General features: G+C 38.0%; 1 protein-coding gene and 1 pseudogene across 1 annotated transcript; one reads left to right on the forward strand and one right to left on the reverse strand.

Moving 5' to 3' along the window:
* Positions 1–4,931: 4,931 nt before the first annotated feature.
* On the forward strand, positions 4,932–5,735 carry LOC148690164 (secreted RxLR effector protein 161 pseudogene; annotated as a pseudogene).
* A 2,866-nt stretch (positions 5,736–8,601) lies between these two features.
* LOC137730883 (NADPH--cytochrome P450 reductase) lies at positions 8,602–13,407 on the reverse strand. The gene is made up of 17 exons (XM_068469882.2): positions 12,898–13,407; positions 12,705–12,764; positions 12,535–12,611; positions 12,374–12,431; positions 12,171–12,254; positions 12,004–12,040; positions 11,706–11,775; positions 11,400–11,597; positions 11,213–11,305; positions 10,763–11,072; positions 10,494–10,645; positions 10,175–10,271; positions 9,775–9,924; positions 9,596–9,673; positions 9,354–9,476; positions 9,145–9,258; positions 8,602–8,981 (listed from the first exon to the last, which is right to left on the reverse strand). The coding sequence occupies exons 1-17, from the start codon at positions 13,240–13,242 to the stop codon at positions 8,901–8,903; spliced, it is 2,127 nt and encodes a 708-aa protein (XP_068325983.2). The 5' UTR covers positions 13,243–13,407; the 3' UTR covers positions 8,602–8,900.
* Positions 13,408–23,572: the final 10,165 nt, after the last annotated feature.

Consider the following 23,572-nt stretch of genomic DNA (forward strand, 5'->3'; position numbering starts at 1 on the left):
ACGTTCATACAATTCAAGTTTGAGTTGTTGGAATGTTTAGGTGTTTCTTTGATTTCAATGTTATGAAGAACTAATCCCCCTTTAGCTAGGGGGTGATTCGAAATATATGTTTATGCTTGCATTTTGATTTGATTACTTCTAATTGCGTTTCATAAGTTGTGGATTCAATTTGTTTAACCGTTTGATTGATAACTTATTTATGTATGTTTATTAAGAATGCGCGCTTAATTTTCATGCATGAATATGACGCTAGAATATAAGTGAGTTTCACCTAATCGTTATGAACTTATATTCACAAGTAGTGGAGGTTGCTTATAAACAATCGCGTTAAACGAATTCTTGGCATAAGTTTCATGCAATCATAGTAACGAATGCCTCGTCAACACTTATAGTTTTCATGATGCTTAATGATTCTTGCTTGTTTCTCTATTATGCAATTCATGTAGGGAACTTGTGAGGAATGCTTTGGGTTGTCGTATGCAATCATCCAATTCATTAACTTAAGGAAAACTTGACGGTTAATTTAAGCGGACCTAATTAACCCGGGGTGTTGAGAATTCATGGTTTGTTGAAGTGCGATTGGAAATCATTTTATTATGCAAGTGTAACATGTGTGGAGAAGAACCCCTTAGCTATTCCATCATCCATATTTTTCATCACATTCATATTTACATTTTGCCTTTAATTATATTCTGTCCATTTAATTTAATAGCGTCCAACCACAATTTCCCCCCCCCTATTTTGTTAAGTCTTAATCATTCGTATTTGTTTTATTTTTGTATCTTTAAGCTTTTGGAGTCATAAACACTTGCAAATTCGTCTAAATCAAGTTCTAGCTTCTATTTGAGTCAATTTGATTGTTTTAGACAATTTGAGTTTTTTCAAAGTCATTCTGAGTCATAGTAGTCTTGTTAAGAGTATTTTAATTTAGTTTTTATGTTTTTAAGTCATTTTAGAAGGTTTTAGCAAGCCCTCCTAATCCCCGGTCTAGAACGATCCCTCACTTATCCATTCTACTACAATTGTCAAACGAGGGTTTAATTTGAGTGTCAAGTAAATCACGCATCAGTTGGATCAAATCAATCGGTTCATAATCATCCTAAAACCTAAAACGACTATATAGTCCATATGAGGATGCAATGCGTTCGTTAGTAGTTCCATATAGTCTCGCTTGTTTCAACGAAACAGTGGGAGTATTATATGCTACTAATTCATATTAACTTGGACCAATAGTTGTGATAGGCCCATGTTCTTTTAATATGATTAAAATGTTTTTGATGTAGCCCAACACTACTCCCTCAAATAAAATGGATATTAAGTTGATAAGCGAGAGATGCTTTGAACATCTCTTCGTAGGCCTTCCACCGTGGTGGACTCCAATCGTTTGTGACTCCTACACCGGCTTCACCCTATCATGGGGAAGTTCAAACTATGTGCTTACATTCAGGAGGAGTCCATATGTACATACATGATTTGGTGAGGTAGGCAACGAGGATAGCCAACATCGTATCATCGTGAGGTTATTCTTGAACCCCTACACGAACTAAGCATGGTGGGAATAACTTAACTAAGTGCAATGGTGCCAACATCGTATCATCGTGAGGCAACATTCTCTAGAGGACAAACAAGATGGGTAATTACAAACGTTGTAAATGAGTAAAGCGTTATTCTCTCATCATTATTTTTGCTAACCAACATCGTATCATCGTGAGGTGGGCTTGGTAATGGTGAGTCTCCCATACCCCGCTAAGAGTTCAATATAACTCTCGGATTCTATTGAGGGATATGGAATTTGCCAAAAATAGTGGGTGGTACTATTTGATTCAAGACCCAATCAAGTAGTTTATCAACAATCTAATACGATTTCTGTTATGTTATGTAGTGAACGACATGCCTAAAATTATACCCACCATTATACTTGACAAAAGGGGCCTTAGGGGCCAACGTTTCCTTGCTTGGTATCGCCACATTGAGAATGTCTCAAAGGTGAAAGACATATTGTATGCGCTTAAGCAATCCCCTCCTCATGTACCTCCTAAGAAACTAGCTTCGAAGGTAGAGTGTCATGATTATGCAAGACGCTATGAGGATGACTTACAAGCCAAATGCTTAATCCTCACTTCACTTAGTGAGGAGCTTATGAAGCTACATAAGCACATGGACACTTCATGTGCCATGGTTGAAAGTTTGCATAAGATGCATGACATTGAGACTAGTAAAGTACGATTCTCAAATGTTTGTAGTCTATTAAATGCCAAAATGGCAAAAGGGGCATCGTTCCATAAACATGGACAAAAGATGGAAAGGATCTTTCAAGATCTTGAAAGTTTAGGAACTTCCATCGATGGGAAAATGGCCCAAGATTTTTTCCTTGCATCTCTCTCGGATGATTTCACTAAGTTTATTGTAAACTATAAAGTGAATAGATTCGATCATACTTTTAACGAGATGATTGACATGTGCTGTAAATTTGAAAAAGGTTTCAAAAGGGACAGTGGGAGTGAGAATGAAAACACAAGGAAAAGGTTAAATAAGAAGAAGGCAAGAAAATCCAAAGGAACATGCTTTCATTGTGGAAAGGATGTACGTTGGAAGAAGAAATACAGCGCATTGCGAGCCTTATGACACGAACTTTTGAAGAGACTATTTCTGTCATAGAGAGTGCTTTTACAGTGAGCTCTAATTCCTGGATATTTGATTCAGGTGCTAGTCAACATATCTGTAATACGATACAGGGACTAGCAGGGAGCAAGACACTGCGCAATGGGGAGATGGTTGTGCGAGTTGGGAACGGCGCTAAAATCTCTGCAAAAGCAATAGGCACCTACATGCTTAACCTACCCTCTGGGGAAGTCCTGGAACTTAAAAATTGTTTATATTTTCCTTCATGTATAAAGAATTTGATTTCTATCTCTAAGCTTTTACGAGATGGGCACTCAGTATTGTTTGACAAAATGAGTTGCACTTTATACTTGAACGGTCGTATTATCTCTCATGGTAATATGATAGAGGGACTTTTTCACCTAGAGACGAATAGTGGGATGCACTGTATTGAAAGCGGGAATACCTCAAAACCTAAAAGGGCTAGAGAAGAAGTTAACCAAGAAAGGATGTGGCATCTTAAACTTGGACATATGAACCTTGAAAAGATTCGCAAGATGTCGAAAGACAGATATGTCCGCCCATTAGGTAATGACCAGATGGGTACTTGTGAATGCTGTTTGAAAGGGAAGATGACCAAATCTCCATTCACTGGGAAAGGAGAGTGTGCCACTGAAATTCTAGGGTTAATCCACACTGACGTATGTGGACCTATGTCTACTACGTGGAGAGGAGGTTTCTCCACATTCACCGACGATCACTCTCGGTTTGGCTATGTGTATCTTATGAAGTACAAGTCAGAATCCTTTGAAAGGTTCAAAGAATTCAAGAATGAAGTTGAGAAGCAAACTGGGAAACAGATAAAAATCCTAAGATCAGATCGAGGGGGTGAATATATGAGTAATGAATTCCTAGATTATCTCAAAGAGTGTGGAATAATATCACAGTGGACTCCACCGGGAACTCCACAACTTAATGGAGTTTCTGAAAGGAGAAATCGAACCTTGATGAACATGGTTCGTTCTATGATGAGTTCCGCTGATCTGCCAGTAACATTCTGGGGATACGCTCTATATACAGCAGCTTACTTGCTTAATAGAGTACCTTCCAAATCAGTTTCACAAACGCCCTATGAGATATGGCATGGAAGAAAGCCAAGTCTTAATCACATTAAGATTTGGGGTTGTGAAGTATATGTCAAGAAGCTTGAAGCTACTAAGCTTGAAGCGAGATCAGTAAGGTGCTATTTTGTGGGATATCCTAGAGAAACTATGGGATATGAGTTCTACCATCCTGACGACCAGAAAGTCTTTGTCGCCAGAACTGCTAAGTTTCTAGAGGACGAATTTGTTCTCAAAGGAACTATAAGTAAAACGATGGAAATTAATGAGATTAAAGATGAACCACAAACAAGCACAAGACATATTGACAACCCTGTTCCTGGACCCCAAGCTCCACGTAGATCTGAAAGGGTTAGTAAGCCACCTAAGAGGTATGGCTTAGACAATGACTTTGCGGAATTGTACCTTCTGGGTGACAATGACACAAAGGAGGACCCTAGGGACTACAAAGAAGCAATGTCCGACATTGATTCAAAGAGATGGCAAGAGGCCATGAAATCCGAGATGGATTCCATGTATCAAAATCAGGTCTGGACTCTTGTAGACCCTCCAAAAGGTATAGTACCTGTTGGAAACAAATGGTTCTTCAAGAGGAAGATAGGCGTTGATGGGAACGTGGAGACTTATAAGGCTAGACGTGTAGCCAAGGGTTACAGGCAACGAGAAGGGATTGACTATGAAGAAACTTTCTCTCCTGTAGCCATGATTAAGTCCATTCGGATTTTGCTTGCTATAGCTGCGTACCATGATTATGAAATCTGGCAAATGGACATGAAGACGGCCTTTCTGAACGGCTACCTAGAGGAAGAGCTTTATATGGCTCAACCCGAAGGTTTCGTGTCCAAGTCTGCAAAGACTAAGGTATGCAAGCTTCTGAGGTCCATTTATGGACTTAAGCAAGCCTCAAGGAGCTGGAACATTCGTTTTGATACTGAAATCAAATCGTTTGATTTTACTTAAAACGAAGACGACAATTGTGTTTATCAAAAGGTCGTAGGGGATGCAGTGGTATTTCTAGTGTTATATGTAGATGACATATTACTATTCGAGAATGACACTGCAGTACTTTCTTCTATAAAAGTGTGGTTGTCCAAAACCTTCCACATGAAAGATCTAGGAGATGCATCTTATGTACTTGGGATAAAGCTCTATCGTGATAGAACCAGAAGACTAATTGCATTATCCCAATCTATGTACATTGATAAGGTGCTAAGTAGGTTCTAGATGGAACAATCTAAGAAAGGTTTTCTTCCTGTGAGACATGGAATTCACCTTTCTAAGTCCATGGGACCTAAGACTCCTGAAGAGATACGGCAAATGAATACTATTCCTTATGCTTCCGCCATAGGAAGTCTCATGTATGCCATGATATGCACAAGGCCTGATATCGCATATGTTGTGAGCATTACTAGTCGATATCAATCTAACCCAGGATCAGAACACTGGGCAGCTGTCAAGACGGTCCTTAAGTACTTAAGAAGAACTAAGGACATGTTCCTCGTTTATGGAGGAGCGACAGAGTTGCGAGTGGAAGGCTATACAGACGCAGATTTCCAATCTGACGTCGATGATAGAAGTTCCAACTCCGGATATGTATTCACTCTGAATGGTGGGGCTGTCAGCTGGAAAAGCAAGAAACAAAGTGTAATTGCTGATTCCACGACAGAGGCTGAATATGTCGCTGCAGCTGAAGCCGGCAAAGAAGCGTTCTGGATGAAGAAGTTCATCACTGAACTTGGAGTGGTTCCAACCATTACATCACCAGTAACTTTGTACTGTGATAATAGTGGGGCGATAGCTCAAGCCAAGGAATCCAGGGCACATCAAAAGAACAAGCATTTTGATAGGCGCTTTAATATCATTAGAAGATATGTTGCCGAGGGGAAAGTCAACATCCTCAAAGTTGCTTCAGCCGATAACGTAGCAGATCCACTAACGAAGCCAATGTCTCAAATCCAACTTGACCGCCATATGGAAAGGATGGGTATTAGATACATGGGAGGATGGCTTTGAGTGCAAGTGGGAGATTGTTGGAAGTATGCCCACAAAGCCACTCATTTGATGTAATAGCTTTTTGGAATACTTAATGTATTAAACTTTTATATGTTTAATGGAGGGCAAAGCTTATTGTTAATCACTATTTATTGTATCTTGTGTTTAAGCAATAAGGGAATCCAAGGAATGTATTTGATCTAAGAGATAAGTGATCTAAGTAAGTTAGATTTTCGAGACCTTTCTCTTATGTTCATTCCTAAAACGTTCCTAGCCATAGGGTTGCCAATTGGGCATTGACAATCCGCTAAGGTTAGTATGCGTTATGTCGACTCAAGTATGGATATGACAAGTCTCAAGTCATTTAGTGTTGGACACTAAGACAAACACATAGGTGCTCGAAAGAGTAATCGAGTACACTGAACTATGATCAAAAGAGAGTTCAAACATACATGTCATGTAAGAACTCGATGGTTACAATATGCAAAGTAGTCCTTTGACCTGAGGCATCATAGATGTCTAATGGTTAGGTCCTTGATCTTTGATCGTGTCAAATGGCATTCCTTTGGAGTGTCCACGGCATGGTTGGGGTCAAGCTATCTAGTCATGTAGGCATATGAATGCACAACAAGGGATCTCTAACCTTCCATGGTGGAAGGAGAATACTCTAAGATATGATTCGAGAGTCTTTGGCCAAAGCATATGAATATGACTTAGGAAGTTTGTTCCAAATCTTATTCAAGCGAATCATATAGGGAAGTATCACATTGGATAGTAGACATGAAACAAACTATCACTTCAACAATGTGATTAAGAGTATTGTATTAGAGAAGGACCGTATTGCATTGTAGTTGCAACTGGATAGGTTCTCCAACCACTTCGACTTAGCTTGGGTAACCATGACATGCTGCTAGGTGTCACTCATGGTTTGTGGAAGCCCTAAAGATTAGCAAACACTAATCTTAAAAGGAGAATTGAAATATGGTTTCAATTCACAATCGATAGTTAAGAGTAACATCGCCCACTGCCTCGCTAATTGGAACCTAATGGATCGTACACCGAGTAAGGATGAAAGTGAAGTAATTAAATGAAATGGATAAGCAATTAAATGGTTAATTGAAGTATGGTCAAAGTTAATTAATTAGTTAATTAATTATACGAAACGTTCGTATTGGACTTCTAAGTTGGTTTTGGGTTTAGGGGCCCAAAAGTGTTTTGGTCCACAAGGCCCATTATGTTTAAGTTGTATGACAACTAAAACAAAATGGGCAATTAGCCCAAACACTTAGAGAGGCCGGCCATGAATAGTGAGGGATACCAAACTTGTGTTAATTACAAGTTTGCCACTCACAAGAAATGAAGTATAAATTCAAAATTATAACTTTATTTCATTTAGGGTTTTTCTTGATGAAATTGGGTGAAATTATTCTCTCTATTTCAACAAGGGAGGCCGGCCACTTAGGGAGGGATATCTAGCAATTTCCTCTCCCCTAAGTCATCCATTTTTATCTTCACAATTAATCTTTGGTGTAGAGACTTGGAGACATCAAGTTTTTGGTGTTTTGGAGAACATATCCTCAAATCCTCAAGGAAGCAAAGGAGGTGACTTGAAGGCCCTCCACTTGGGTGAATCCCTTGTGTAATCAAGGATGAGCTACAAGGGTAATGATTCTCTAAATCCTTTCTTCTCTTTAATGTTGTTAAAGAGTTATGGTTCACCATATACTAGGCTTTGAAAGTCATGGGTTTTATGAATTGTTTTTGGATGCATGCCTACTTTAATTTGTTAATAGTTTGCCTATGTATTCAAATGTTCTTTACATGTTCTTAGCTAGGACATAAATTTTCCTTCATGAGATGCATTGAGAGCTCATAAACCTGCACCCCAGTGTTAGTGCTCCCGCCCAGAGTTAAGGCACAATCATTCACGTGATATTCACCTCCCGCACCACACGCTCATCTTGGATCCAAGTTAGGTGCACAGTCCTGTCGTACAAACCACTATATGTGGTTCCAACTCGCAGGTGACCCGCGATTATTCGCAGAGTCTTCACGTGATCATAGCACTTGAGCGTATTTATTTACACCCAGTCCTATCGTACAGACCACTTTAGGTGGTTCCGACTCGTGTGCAGGTATAGTTGTTGAGATGTGGATTCAAGCTCTAGATTCAGCCGTACAAGTCACGTTAGGTGACTCCAGCTGACATATCATTTGCATTGATTGATATCACCTGGTTTACTTATACTTTATGCTGAGAATTCGTCATGGCATATTTATGAATGTTGTTATTCTGAGCATGATTTCGATATATTCATATATTCTATTTTCTAGGAAATTATACAAGTTTTACGGAGAAGGGTTAGAACTATTGAGATTGAAATGATTTTGAAAAGCTTTGTTTTTACCCATTCACACTTTCTGTTTTGCGCCCCTCCAGATTTTAGGTGGAAGCGCTTTGGTGGCTCACGATGACTTTGACGGTGGTTCTAACAGAACAACACAAATGTAAGATCACCTTTGGGTGTTGTATAATTAGTATTCGTCCTACTAGACTGCACTTAGGCTTTTTGTGCTCTGATTATGTTTATCACACTTAGTCTTACACTAGCGTATTACTTTAATTAGTTTATCTAGTAGTTTGGTTTTTATTTATTCGCTTTTCTATTATTACTTATACTTCCGCACTGTGCACATGACTACGTCACTCTCACGTGACAACCAGCACGCCTTGATTTCGATCGGGGTGTGTCATTGTCCATATTGTGTGAAATTGAATTTCACAACCTTCTCTATATCAATCCTTGATTGTTTGGATATTTAGACAAAAATATTGACATTTCCGTCCATATTTTAAGCACTGCTTGTTGGTTTAGAAAAGGAAAAATAGAGTCAAATAAAAACTAATTCCAAATTATTTTTAATATATATCAGTTATATTATATATAAATTACACAAACAAACAAAAAAATCTACATGTTGGGTAATACCGTAGGGTAAAAAGAATCACAACACGAACCAATGTTCTTCCAAGGCTCTCAAGGGAAGGCGTCCGAAAAATCCCTCACGTAATGTGTTTATCCCCAACTGAGCCTCGGCAGATAAATAATTTCTAGGGGTATTACTGTAGCTTCCCTTCTCTGTGTACACTGTATCGGAAGGTAAGGGTAGATAGAGGAAGAACTATTACCAAACGTCGCGCAGATACCTTCCGTTCATTTGCAGATTTTTCACCAGGCTCTCTGCTTTGGAGCTGTCCATACATCCCTGAAATCAAATAAACAATCACCGTCTTAGCATTCAAGATCAGAATAGATTTTACCGGCAGGAATAGGTGTCCAGGTACTGCGTAAAATTAGAGTCCTGTATCCGCCTGGTTGGCGGTCTTAGTTTGTTTCACATTCATATTTGGTAAGTGACAACTGCATACCTGCTCCTGCACGATTGTGTGAAGGGTCCGGTGGACATCCCTGGCCATGCCCTTAGCATCACCACAAACGTAAATATAACCACCCTGAGATATCATGTTCCAGACGTCTGAGGCCTATACACAAACCAAAGGGTGTCGTTAAGATCTCAAACTAACCAAAAGAAAAACGTTGAACTGTGAAAGTATGTAGGCAAGAGAAGGTGCCAAACCTTCTGAATCATTTTATGCTGCACATATTCCTTGGTAGGTCCCTGACGTGAGAATGCAACCACCAGCTCAGACAGTGCACCAGTTTCTAGAAAGTTGTTAAGCTCATCTTCATAAATGTAATCCTGCAATATTAGGAGCATATCAATTATCATATAGTACAATCAAATTAGGCAAGCAACCCAGCACACACAGACGCTCACCCACCCGGAACCATAAATAGATCTTTCTAGAGCATACTTACCATTTTACTATTTCTACATCCAAAGAATAATGTGGAGGGTCCTAGTTCTTCTCCATCTTCTTTAAGAGCCAATCTTTCCTGAAATGGTGAATCCATAATAACTTATAGTTTGCTCAGATACTGTAACTTATAATGAGGGATAAGCATGGTGAGTGGAAATCAAGTTAGCGAATCAATACATGCAGGAAACCCCTGAATGGAGCTAATCCGGTTCCAGGACCAATCATGATAATAGGTACTTTAGCATCGGCAGGAAGTTTGAAGTTGGATTGCCGAACAAAAATTGGAGCCCAGCTACAGTCATCACTCTTCTCCAAAGGAACGGAATTCTACAAAGGGTTAAAGGCAAAAATAGGCATCATTTGGAATAAAATGATACATACAAAGGGAACAAAAGTCACACAACTAAGTTAACATCGAACGATGACAAACAGGAACATCGGCTAAAAAATAAGCATACATAAACTCCCAGAAAGAAGGCGCATGGTTCTAAATTAAAGACCACTCAAATACAAAAACAAGCCCACCACAATTTTCAAGCTCTTCTTAAGAAACGAGAATGCAAAACATGTAAATTACCTTCATCCAGGTTGAACACACTCCTTTGTGAATCCTCCCTGCTGGTGTTTTCTCATACACTAATGCACAAGTAACGTGAATTCTAGAAGATGCCATCCTGTTGAATATATTTGTAATAAGTACTTGATCACAAATATGTTAAATAAGATAAAAACAAAAATTGAACTCACAGAAAGTGATATAGAAAGGTTAGCATTTCCTCCATTTCAATAGATATTTACCTTTTGTTGTAAGGAAACAACCTTGGTATCTCAAATTGAATTACAAATGCGGAAATGAGAATGTGAGAGGAGAGAAGCAAAAATAAAGAAACATTTACCTTGAGGATGACGAGATTGAATAGTATCTCGGCAGCAATCTTGGCGCAACTGCTGCAAAAAAGACACCAAGTGGAGGCTTGGCCGATGGAAATTCAGCCATGACCTCAAGGAGGCTTCTCTGACTTGCAACCACCCATTGTGCATATTCATCCTGCACATGTTTACAACAAAAAGTTACATACAAACATCTAACAATTAGATATTGGTGAAGTAATATTAAGAAAAGATACTTAGGAGGTGGTTAGTAGCAAAGTACAAATTATACTACCTTCCCAGCTGGTGATGCAAGATGTCTTAATCGATCAGCTTCGGTTGGGTCAGATGCATGTGCTGCTAAAGCGAGCAAGGCAGACTTTTTTGGAGAAGTTAAAACATCAGTGTATCGAGTTAGTGCTGTTCTTAATGTGCATGGTGGGAAGGGAGGAGTCAAGGAGCTTCCACTTAGTGGTGTGCCATCCTCTTTATCAGTGTGTATCGAGAAGTATATTTCTGGGGACAAGCCCAACAAACTTAGTGCCTCTTCCACAATTTCAGGAAGATTCTCACAGTAAACACCGACATGATCCCCAGTTTCATATCTGAGAAGGACAAAACACACAGGTATGCATTAGTCATCAGGGGTAAGCAACGGGCATTTCACTTTCCACATTATTTGAAGCGTAAGATAGCTTCCATTTGCAGAAACAAAAGGATAATAAGCCTCGGAAAAGCAACTTACGTAAGTCCAGTGCCAGAAATATCAAACTCAAGATGGGTGCAAGAACGATCAGATGCAGGAGTATGAAGTTCCCTTCTCACAGCCACATTAGCTCTACAAGCAGTAAAAAGAGTCAATTAACAGATACCAGAAAGTAGTAGAACAAGTTACGATCTTAGAACCTTTATAGGCGTGTCTTCTTTGTTACCTGCATGGATGTTGGGCATCGATGACAACATGACCATTTGCATTATTCCAGCTCTTACTATCTACTGATGTATCTGCAGCATCTTTAATTACAACTCGATACTCCAACACAGCAGCAGTGTAAGGTGTAGAAACAGGTGACATTACATCATCCTCATCTCGAAGCAACTGATCCAACTCAGGCCACAGCAACTCTCGCCTAGAAGAGCATCAGTCAATGTAGAAATGTATGAGATTTTAATAAATAACAAATGAAACCTTACAATCTAAAGCTGATAACTCAAATGGCTATCAAACTTCTCAATACCATGCAGAGAAGTCGTCCTCAATGCACTGATCATCATCTCCAAGACCCACTTTAACAAGTCGCTTCCCACCTGAAAATAGTAACATTCCTGTTAGTTAACAAGAAACTGGAGAATGAATAAGTAAACAACTATAAGTTAGAGTGCAAAAACCAAATCTGATCAAGAATAAAGTAACATCATAGCAATGTGAATCGTCTCAGAATGCAAATGGTCCCACACCGATGCGATTTCATCAGAAAGGAACAAACTAAGTACCCAAAATAACATGAAAGAAAAAAATACGCAATGAAGGCATACCCTGTGCAGCGAGGATCTCATCCACAACCATGGCAACCTGATTATCACCAATAAAAATAAGATCAACAATGCAACAGAAAACAGAATAACGTACAATTAGAATTCAAGCTTTGGATAGGAGTGACAAAAATATTGACTTCACTTATAGCCAAAATTTCATTGCAAACCTTATTGAAATGCTCATACTGTCTGTTTCCAAGGCCAAACACTCCGTAGTGAAGATTCTTAAGCCACTCCCCTCTTTCTTCACCCTATAACAATTGCCGCAATTTGCAAATTATAACAAAACATTCAAATTTCGATCTGAAATCGAATTTCACAACAATATACCTGAAAATTGTCATTAATTACATTTCAGAATCAAAATTACCTCTGTAAACCACTTGTAAAACCTCGCAGCATTGTCGGTTGGCTCACCATCACCATATCTGCATCCACCACCAGTAAAACATGTCATTTACTATACCCTAAAATCAAACTAAATCATCTTTCGTTTTAATTATAAAAAATCTAGTTCAATTCGGAACTTACGTGGCCAGGAAGAAAAATGACAAGCTCTCATTCTTCAACTTCTCCTCATATGCTTCGTCGTCGGCCGCGTAATCGTCCTAACATGTACACACAACTCCATTCAATCTCATGATCTCCAACACAACTGAACAAAAAATACACCAAAAATTCGAAATATTTGCGAAGCATACCAAATCAACAACTTTGAAAGTGACCTTCTCGTATCGAGCTTTTGCTTCCTCGGCCAAAGCCTGCATTTTTTGAACCAAAAGAAACACTGAGGCAACGAATCGAAAACGTAAAATCGAAGCAACGAAGCGAGCTAAACAGCAAATATATTTGATTGAAATTTGTAATTGAAATAGTTTTGTTGTAAAAGTTGACCTTGGCGAAGCCTTCGGCGGTGCCAGTCTGAGTGCCGAAGAAGATGGTGACCTTCTTGCTGCCGTTGTCAGCCTCCTCCGGCTCCGGCTCCTCCACGATCAGGGGCCTAGGCGGCTGGATGACGCCGGGCTGCTTCTGGGCACTGGATCGCCGCAAGACCAAAACGACGACGCAGCCGATGAGGACAGCAATGGAGGTGGTCAAGATCATGACGAACTCGCGGTTCTCGAGAATGACTGAGGTGACTTGGGCACCGGGGAAGTCGGCGGGGTCCATCTTGCCCTTGATAATCGCCGCCATCAGATCCAACGGCGAGATTTTCATCGAGTTAGAAGAGGACTCCATCTGCAAAGAAACTGATTGTAGCTGCTAAGGAGGTTTTCGTGCCCGGAATCCGGTGGCGGAAATGGAGGTGTGAGAAACGGGGTTGCCCGATTCCGGTGACAGCAGAGTAAGTTTAGTAGGAAGTTTTGGTGGTTGGGGTAGTTGGGGAGAGAGCGGGGAAGGAGTACTGAATGAGGGGAAGGAGGGAAAGGTGGGGTTTATAAACCAGAGTGGTGCGCGTGCGGGTGTGTATTGGGTGCGAGGGTATGACTGAACCAAACGCCTGCCAAACCAGGCTGGTCAAACCCACCTAACACTAACAATGGTTAAGTAAATAACTTCTCTTTCATTTTTCTTTTTCTTCTTTCAATTTGGATCGTATCCGGATCTTCTTTGTGGATTAGAAATCCTTATATCTTATTTGTTTATTATACATCATATAAACAAAAACCATTTTACATTTTTTATTTAAATAAATACAAACAATACTTAACAAAAACAGACTACACAATTTATAATAAACGAATAGGATGCGAGATCGAGGATCCTTATCCTCTGCTGATAATATGATGATAGTAAGAAATATATATATATATATATATGTATGAGCTTTGAGAACCGGATGTGAATTTGGTGCCAAATACATGTAAACGATTCAAATTTGAGTGCAAAGATAACTACTTTGATTAAATTGGCTCAAATATGTTTTCTTTCCAACTTCTTTTAATCGAGTAATTTATTATAATACTCAAAACACCTACATGGAGTGATGATTTGGCTAAACTTATACATGATTTTATTTTTCTTTTTTCGATCGAGTAATTTTTTATAATACTTAAAACACAGTCATATGATATTATTATATCATTCATATTTATTATAGCACGTAACATAATAAAATCAAGTGACGACTTGACTCTAATTTGCTTTCCTTTATTTTTTTTCCGACCGGGTAACTATTTATATTATTCGAAACACCGATATTGAGTGACGACCTGACTAAATTCATATTTGCTCTCATTTTTCATCTTTCAATCTAGTAACTTTTTAAGATACTTAAATACCGTCATGTGATGTTATAATGTCTTCAACCTCTGTTGTAATACGCAACATAAAAGCATTGAGTGAGGACTTCTTACGAATGAATTTTTCTCATTTATGTTAATGAATTCGTAGACTCAACATATTAATATAATATGATAATAATAAATGGAAACGAGTGGAGAGATTGTGAACAACAATAATTATGGTATGGTGTGGTTTTGTGGTGGTTTTGTTTTGTACGACTGCAACTTGCTCCTTCCTGTCATTTTCTAAATTTCTATGGGTGGAGGAAATAATACATAATCGTAATGTGCCCTCGTGTGTTTTGTGCGTTTGATGGATTCTTTAGTCTTTTTCTCTTCCTTTGCGGATGGTATAACTTCAATCGTACAAAATTAGCATCTCAAAGTTGATCATCGAGATCACCAAAAACAGAAGGAAAAAGTTTGACTCTTTGGAATAGTGTCGACCACTAAGAATCAATACAGATAAACGGAGGAGAAGGATTCTCTACCCTCCTAATCTCTCTACCCTTCAATGTCTTCCTATTTGAACGGTCACGGTTAAGCCACGTCAACATCTTATATTGATGGGGATGGGGATAGGAGGGTAGAAAATCCTCCTCCCAGATAAACATGTGTTTAATATTTTGATTACGATAATGATAGGGAAACCATTTTTTTAGATTGAATTTTGTAAATTATGACGTGGTTATTGATGATTGGATTATTACTTAAGTGTTGATTAACATGCTTATTTTTTAGTGATGACATATCATATGATTTGCAAATTTGATCTACAAAATTGGTTTACCTAGCATTACTATTTTGATTAAGAACATTCGAACTTACGACTTTTTTTAGTATTAAAAAGTGAAGTAAGCCTGGACAAATAGTTAATTAGTGTTGGAACCATATTCGTACATTGTAGTAGGAGGTGAGATCACAAATCTGAATAACCTATAAAAGAACAAACAATCGTGAGCAAGGCAAAAACCGGGAGTGTGCTGGTCAAAGGCTCTATGATGGTAAAGAAGCTAGGCAATATAAGACTCAAGCAATGGGTAAGAGAATAAGTATACGATAATTGTGCTACCAGAGAAGAACTCTAGAAAGGTGTATTCATACCAATTAAGGATGAGAACACTTAGGAGTGTGATTATTTGTAACTCATGTCAATCCTTAGATTGTAAGTAGGGGTGGGCACGGTTCGGTTTGGTGTGAGTTTGAGTGAAACCAAAACCGAAACCAAAATTTTTTGCGGTTTGGTTCAATGCGGTTTTGGAGATAAAACCGAAATGAAACCAAATCGTTTGGTTCGGTTTAATGTTGTTTCAAATGGTTTTGGTTTGGTTTCAAACCATTTACATACAAAATGCAAAAAAAAATCTCTTTATCTTCCCCTTTCTCTCCCCCCTCTCTCAACACCAAAAGTATTTTTAAGAAAAAATATACGGTTTAAAACCTTATTTCAAATATTGTCACATTTCCTGGATGTAAACTATCAAGTGTTCACATTCACAATTGAGCAGTTTCAAAGAATGAAAGGAAGAATTAGAAGAGGAAATTAAATCACGAGTTCAACAAGCAAAGCTATTTCTAGGTGTGTAGAAGTGCAGCAAATGTAGAAACACTGATGTAGGTTTACAGCAAGAAACGTAGAAAACTAATGCAGAGATATTTGTGGAAGTGACGATCTTTCATTCCTTCATCTGTTGTATATATAGATACATGTCTATCAACTATACAAAGAGTCGTAACAGGATTATAAAACACCCATCATAATCTGATAATTACAACGTGAGTGAGTAAATGAAATATGTAACAACCTAAGATAAGGTTGTTGAGTACTACGCTAACAAGGTGGATAGTAATTGCTGCTTCAGCTTTGGCTATGAGAATTACATTGCTCCCCATTCTTATGCGGCAAATTAAGTTGATAAGGATTGTGCAGCCAAATGTAAGTTTTAAACTTTTACTTGATCACTTCATTGGACAGTTTTGTAGCCTTCCTCTTGCAATTATATTTTGCAGATCGAATGCTAAAGTTTGGTTTAACCAGAAACAATATTCATCTCGTTTGGATATTTAATAAAATGTCTTTTAAATATTTGTGGTGCGGTTTTCAAAAGTCAAAATAAAAACCAAACTATTTTCTTACACTGCAGTTCGGTTTCAAACCAAAACCGTTTCAAAACCACAAAACCAAACCGTTCGGTGCAGTTTGATTTGGTTCATGTTTCGGTTTCTGTTTTCGGTTCCAAGTGCCCACCCCTAATTGTAAGAACTCCAAGATTATAGGAAACTTGTTGATTGTTTGCTTGATTAGGTTTCCATATCATATGAAACAAGCATGGTCACTCTCAACAAAGTCGTCGGATTTCGCCCACTAATTTGAAAGCAAGATGATGGTAGTATCGCTACTCTGTTTATTCAACTCTGCAACAGAGACTGTTGAGTCCATGACCAAACTTCCAAGGTATGCATATTTCGATCCGCTTACTCTGGTCCTGAGAAACCATAGTCCCACAATGGATATGTGTTTAAATCATGTAACTTTGTTCTACAAGCCACTAGGTTTATTCCAATAGTGAAATTGCGTAAAACAGGCTAGATCTAGTGTTCGAATCTGTTTATTATAACTAAAAATGCAAAAAGTACATAAATACTGGATTACTTTTGTTATGGATAAAGAGATGAGGCGATTTCTACCTATTCTCTTTCACTTTTATACACTTATCATAATTTTGATCATCTATTATCCTTGAAACAGAAAAAATGTGTGAAAAAAAAGAAAAGAAAATTAATAATCATAAATCAGTTCCGTGCAAAAAGTATAAATTGAATAAAAAGACTTTGTACCAATTCATGGGGTGGATACCCTTTTTAAATGACATTTTTTATCTTACAAATTTCATAATTAGAGCAGTTCAATTTCTTAATAATTATATAAAGATTATCTTTACAAAAATTCATTTGAATCGGAGACTGTTTAGTGATCCAAATGTATCAAATAAATAATCATATCATACTTTAAATGACTAAATAATCTTCAATTCATATAAGTTTTTGCATGGATAATCTTTATGTGATAATTAAAAAATTGAAAAATTTTCAATATTAAATATGCACGATAAAAATATGTTATTAGGAGGGAATATATATCCACGCATGAGGTGAAAATATTACTCTATGTACAATAAAAATATTCGTTTTAATGAGATTTTGTGCTCGATCTATAACTCTTCTAATATCCCTTGTATTTAAGAAAATGAATCAATATAACATGAGTCGGACAGATTTTGCCAAAAATGTCATGAGATTCTAGAGTGGACGGAGTAAGATTGAAAGAGACCCGAAGGTATACTCTACTGTGTTGTAATATATACGTGGAGGGAAGCCATTCACAAGAACCCATGCCATTGCCATTCGTTCAAAGTAAGTATGAAAATCTCAAAACACGTAGTCGGATGGATCGATAAGCAAAGTTTGGCCTAGTGTTGTTTTAATATAACTGTCATGTATGTGCCATGTATCATCCGATGTAGAGATATATGTGTGCACCCTTTTAAGGGAAGAGATTTTTTTTTTTTTTTTTTTTTTTTTCAAAAAATTGAGATTAGTTGTGAGACCCACTCCATATCGAACTTCAGCAATCCGAAACGTCTATTTTGTAAGTTTTGATTCATAGGAAATTCAATTCAGTCCAAAATCATTTGCTTATTTACTTGTTTCGACGAAACTTAATGTTTCTTAGATAATAGTGTTCGTCAATTTCTTTTTAACAAAATAACATACCTCAAATGTTTCCAATTTGACTAATATTTTGTAAGGATGATCTATGAAATGCAACCTAAAAAATAAATTGTTCTGATCGTTGGAGTTTGATGTGGTTTTGGCCCCATGATAACTCATATATTTCATGCATTTATACCATCATTTTCTAATCTCTTTTGATGTTTTTGAATTAAACTAGTTGCATTTTACCTTATTTTGTGTTAGTGTGCAGTTACATGTACTTTAGGATCAATTTGAAGGCAAAAGAAGTGAAAACATGCCATTTTTTGGGTTGACCCTTGTTCAAACGTGGAAAGAAGTTTAGTGGCCTATTTTGAAGCCCAAATAAAGAATCCAAGACAAATCTGGCTTGTTAAAAGACTAGGAGCAGAATGGGAAAGGAATTAGAATATCTAGCCTGATTTGGATGAGCCAAATAAGGAAAAATGTTCAAAACTTTGACTTAATGGTTGGGATCACCTTGCAATCAGCTACAGCCCCATTTAGCCTATAAATACTAGGGTTTCAAATCACTTTTTCACAAGCCCCCCTTAGGGTCGCCCAGAGCTCACTCTCTTCTCTTTCTTTAGCCTTTCTACCAACAAAACCCTATTTCCCTTCACCATTCGCTGCCACCGAATAAACCACGCAGTCGCGCTATTCTTGAAGGATTTCAACATCAGAATTGCTTCAAGGCGGTTTCTTCTATGAACTTTAGTTTCCCTCATGTTGTTCTTGATATTTATATATTTTGTAATCATGTTGTGTAATTAAGTTTATAACTGGGGATTTCGATGTAGCCTTGCAAAACTATTCTATGTTATTAAGTTAAAGTATTCGATTCATCAATCTGTTTTCTTGTTTCATTCACTGATTTTATAGTTCAATTTGTCTGTTTATCTTAATGTTTGATCACCATTAAGGCTGTTTATGAATTATTTGATCAAGGTTATAGTACACATGATGCTTAATCTTGGTAGACATGTGAATGAATGAAGAAACTGTTATGCATACATCCTGCCATGTGATTTCTTTGGTTCTTTGAAGTTTTCTTGCTCTTAATGGATTCTTATTTGGTAATCTAAGTTGAACTTCACAACTAGGTTGCAAATTAAGAGTACTTGATCATACCCACACATCAAATGGATGATCATAAATAAGTAAAACGAACCTTAGTTGCAGATTAGAGAGTTGAATGCGTTTTGACTTAATTTTCATGGAATTGACTTGTAATGGTGAAATCGGTATCCCTAGTTCCATTCCCATTATTTCTAAATCAACCTATCATTTATCTTTATCTTTCTTGCATTTTTAAGTTATTTAAGTTTTCAATTGAAAAATCTAAATCCAGTTTGCATTTTCATTGTTTTGTTAGGGTTCACATAGCTAGTAATTTGTAGAGTTCTAATCAGTCTCTGTGGTTCGACACCCTTACTTGTGCCATTATATCATCCTTATATTTTCACTTGAAAGGAACACAACACCCCATAACTAATCTCCATTTTAAACAGAAAAATGGAGATCTTTCGTTAAAATTATTATATATGATGTGTGTGTTAGTAATAAGCTGCATCTGATTCAGCTGCATCTAATTGCAAGTTAAGGTCATAAAACCAGAGTTTGTTTTATTCACTCATATATTGAAGATAGATGGTGGTTGGTGGGTGAGCGAGCATGGTACGATGTGTGGTGCCCTCTCTATCCACCAGATTTGAATCTCATCCAGACCCTCACATCATACCGTTCATCGTACATCGTGCGACTATAAATCATTTTTAATTTTTTATTTAAAATTAAACACAAATAGTAGCTAACTAAAGCTAGTCGCACGATGTATGATGAACAGATTGGATGTGAGGACCCGAAGAGGATCTTCATCCACCTATCACTATTAACTTGTAATTACCAAACTGTGTAGGTAGTATAAGTGGTCAAACCCCCTTCTATACCTAGATTCCCATTTTTAAAAGGCTTATTTTTAGCTATGTCCCATGTAACTCCAGTTTGATCTTACTTTGCCCCCTATAACTCAAAAGTCACCACCTTACTCCTAAAACTCAAAATTCGTTCTGCAAGATACAGAAACCGAATCCGATATGGAATCGCCAGGTTTCTTATGTTCTTGGAGATTCCTACTGATGTGATATAAACTAACACACAAATTAAACCCTCTTTTTGATAGTTATAGTATGTGAAAGTAGGGATCGTTCTAGGCTGGGGATTAGGAGGGATGCTAATCTACACTAATTAAACTCTAAACCACTAAACTAGACTCTAAAACAGAAAACTAAACTTAAACTGACTCAAAACAAACTAACCTAACTCAAATAACTCAAAACAAGCACTAAAGGGTGATTTGGACGAAAATCTAACTAAATTGACTCAAAACATGAAAAGGGGGTTGGTTTGGATGAAAATTAACTTAAAACTAATAACTTTGTTTGGACAAAAATTAACTTAAAACTAATAACTTGCAGAACTAAGCAAAGGTTGCACAAAATGAAGGTAAGTTAAGGGGTGAAAGACTAGCTAGAGGGTCCTTGACACACCCCGATCGAGATCAGGGCATGCTGGCCGTCACGTGGAAGTGACGTAACCATGTGCACAGTGCGGAAGCTAATAAAATAGTAATGTAAATAGTACGAATAAAATAAAAACTAGCATACATAAGGTAATAGAAACAAGTGCTAGCGTAAGTGAGACACAAGTTCAGAGCATAAAGCCTAAAGCAGTCCAAAAGAAAACGACGCGACAACAGTACACCCGAAGGTGGCCCTACACTGGTGATCGTCTGTCAGATATGCCGGGAAAGCCCTCTGGGAAACCACCAAACGTGCTAGCCAACTAGAACCTGGAGGGGCGCAAAACAAAAGCGTGAGTGGGCAAAAACAAAGCTTTTCAAAAACCATTTAACAAATAAGTTATAACCCCTCGCCGTAAAACCTGTATATACCAATCATGCTCAAGAATATGCCATGCCAGAACCTCAGAATGAAATGCAAGTGCTCAAGTATAAATCATATCAATAACATATAATCTGGCAGCCGGAGTCACCTAACGTGACCTGTACGGCTGCATCTAGAGCTCAAATCTCAATCTCACTGACTAGACCTGCACACGAGTCGGAACTACCTAAAGTGGTCTGTACGACAGGCCTGGGTGTAATACATATAAACGCTCTAGTGCTATGATCACGTGAAGGTTGGGCGAGTAATCGCGGGTCACCTACGAGTCGGAACCACCTAAAGTGGTCTGTACGACAAAACTGTGCACCTAACTTGGATCCAAGCTGAGCGTGTGGTGCAGGAGGTGAACGTCACGTGAAGGACTGTGCCCTACTCTGGGCGGGAGCACTAACACCGGGGGTGCAGGTTATGAGCTCTCTAAGCATCTCAATTCACTACTGAAAGTAACCATGAATAACACTTACCTGTGCGTCCGCAGCACCAAATATGCATATATATATATATATATATATAAACGATTAATAATGCAACTAACAATGCATAAACAATGATAATGTAATGCATGGCATATGACAAATAACAATTCAAATCAATTTCTAGAAAAATATAAGTATATAGGTATATACGGAAAACCAAAAGCCCACTCACTGATATGTGGAAGGGTCGTAGCCCCCCTGCCTCGAGTGACCATGCTCGTCCTCGGGATAGGTATCACCTATATGAGAAACAACTACAAAAACGTTAATTTTAAAGCACATAACCAACCTTTTGAAATAACTTCTCATACAATGCTCAAATGGGGTGAATGAATATACCAACGTGATCTACTCAACCTCAGGAACATCCCCAAATTTTTAAAATAAATTTTCACCGCCGCACGCGCCCCCACGCGCCGGCCACGCGCAGGCACGTGCCTGGCACGCTGACGACATCAACTGACGCCGTAAGGGAATATTCCGTTATCCCTAACGGTTTCTGTCAACGGCGTCAGGAATATTCCGTCAGACTTGACGGAATATTCCATCGTCTTCTCCGGCGAGCCTCTAGCGCCGTCGTCGGCGCCGGAAAACTGGAAAATTTTCAAACTTTTATATCTTCTTCGTTTTTCATCCAAATTTCACAAAATTGGTACCAAAATGAAGCTTAGAACAAGAGGAACACAATCATACTACTTTCAAGGGCTAAAATCCACAAAATCTCACCTGAAAAATCAACCCAACTCCGGCCAACTTCGAAACTAGTGATCCCGACGTCCAAAACCTTCAAACGAACCACCGCGAGCCTCCTAGGGACCTCACCAAGCTACCTACAAGCTTGAAATTCCCTAAAACGTGAGAAATCACGTGTGCATGAACAGTACCAAAATCGAGCATCGTGAGTTTGACGTGAAAACGAAGGTGTTCTTACCTGAAATGGGTATGGTTGGACTCCTACAAGCCTCACGAGTTTGAATATGTGCTTGGATTCTTCGATCTATGAAGGTTTGATGGGTGTGTGGGTGTGTCCGTACGTTTCAAAGGAAATGGGGAATTGGGACAATCATAGGGAAATGGTCAAAAGGGTGTGGAGTGTGGGAGTGTGTGTGTGGCCCAAAAACATGCCAACAAGGAACCCAAAACACCAATAAACGTAAAGAAATCGAACTAGGGGCAATTTTGTCTTTTCACACGTACGTTTTAATATTTCTGGGACGGGCTATCACAGTCCTTCCCCACACATGACACATATGCATACAAATCAATTTCGAATTATTATTCCTATAAACCATGAATGACAATGCCCCAAATTAATTGTGAACATCACTAATTAACTCTCAGATTTTCCTAATTTCATTGAATTGGACTCAGCAATGCGATCAAATTATTCTTATCAAGTTTCCTGTATGAACTGCATGATAGAGATACATATCAAAGATCATTAAGTTCTATGAAAATCATAAGCATTGACAAGGCATTCGTAACTATAAATTGCATGATACTCCTACCATGGATTTACTTAACACAATCATGACTAGTGACTTCCACTACTTATAAATATAAGTTCATAACTATTAGGTGAAATTCCCTTATATTTTAGCATCAAATTCATGCATGCAAACTAAGTGTGCACCCTTAATCAACATACAAGAATAAGTTATCAATCAAACAAATAAGTAAATCGCATTCATGTTTTACGAAACAATAACTGGAGGAAATCAATTCATATAAAACAAATGTCCATGGCTTCGAATTCAACTTTAGCTAAAAAGAAATTAGTTCCACATGTCCATCATAATTGAAAAACAAATTAAAACAAACATTGGACTAAAACTAAGAATAGAATACATCTAGAAACGCTCCAGCACTCCAATGGCAGATTGCATAATCCTTGGATGCAATACGGCTCAAAACTTCTTCTCTCCTTCCTTCCTTTTGAAGCTGCGGCACAAAGTGTATTTTTCTGATTTTCTCTCTAAGGCTCTCTCCCCAAACTTGCGGCAAGGATTGAATATATATAGGCAGGGCACGTCATTGTTTGTGGAGGAAAATGATTAGTTGTTTGCATACTTTTAGGACTCCTTAAATC

This window comes from Pyrus communis, chromosome 16 (assembly GCF_041283825.1).
Source record: "Pyrus communis isolate YQ-2024b chromosome 16, ASM4128382v1, whole genome shotgun sequence".
NCBI lineage: Eukaryota > Viridiplantae > Streptophyta > Magnoliopsida > Rosales > Rosaceae > Pyrus > Pyrus communis.

Coding starts and splice junctions, on each gene's coding strand:
- LOC137730883 (XM_068469882.2), bottom strand. CDS start 13,242: ATGGAGTCCTCTTCTAACTCGATGAAAATCTCGCCGTTGGATCTGATG. Junction 12,041..12,170: donor AGTATGAGCATTTCAATAAG/GTTTGCAATGAA, acceptor GGTGATAATCAG/GTTGCCATGGTTGTGGATGA. Junction 11,306..11,399: donor GATGCCCAACATCCATGCAG/GTAACAAAGAAG, acceptor TACTGCTTGTAG/AGCTAATGTGGCTGTGAGAA.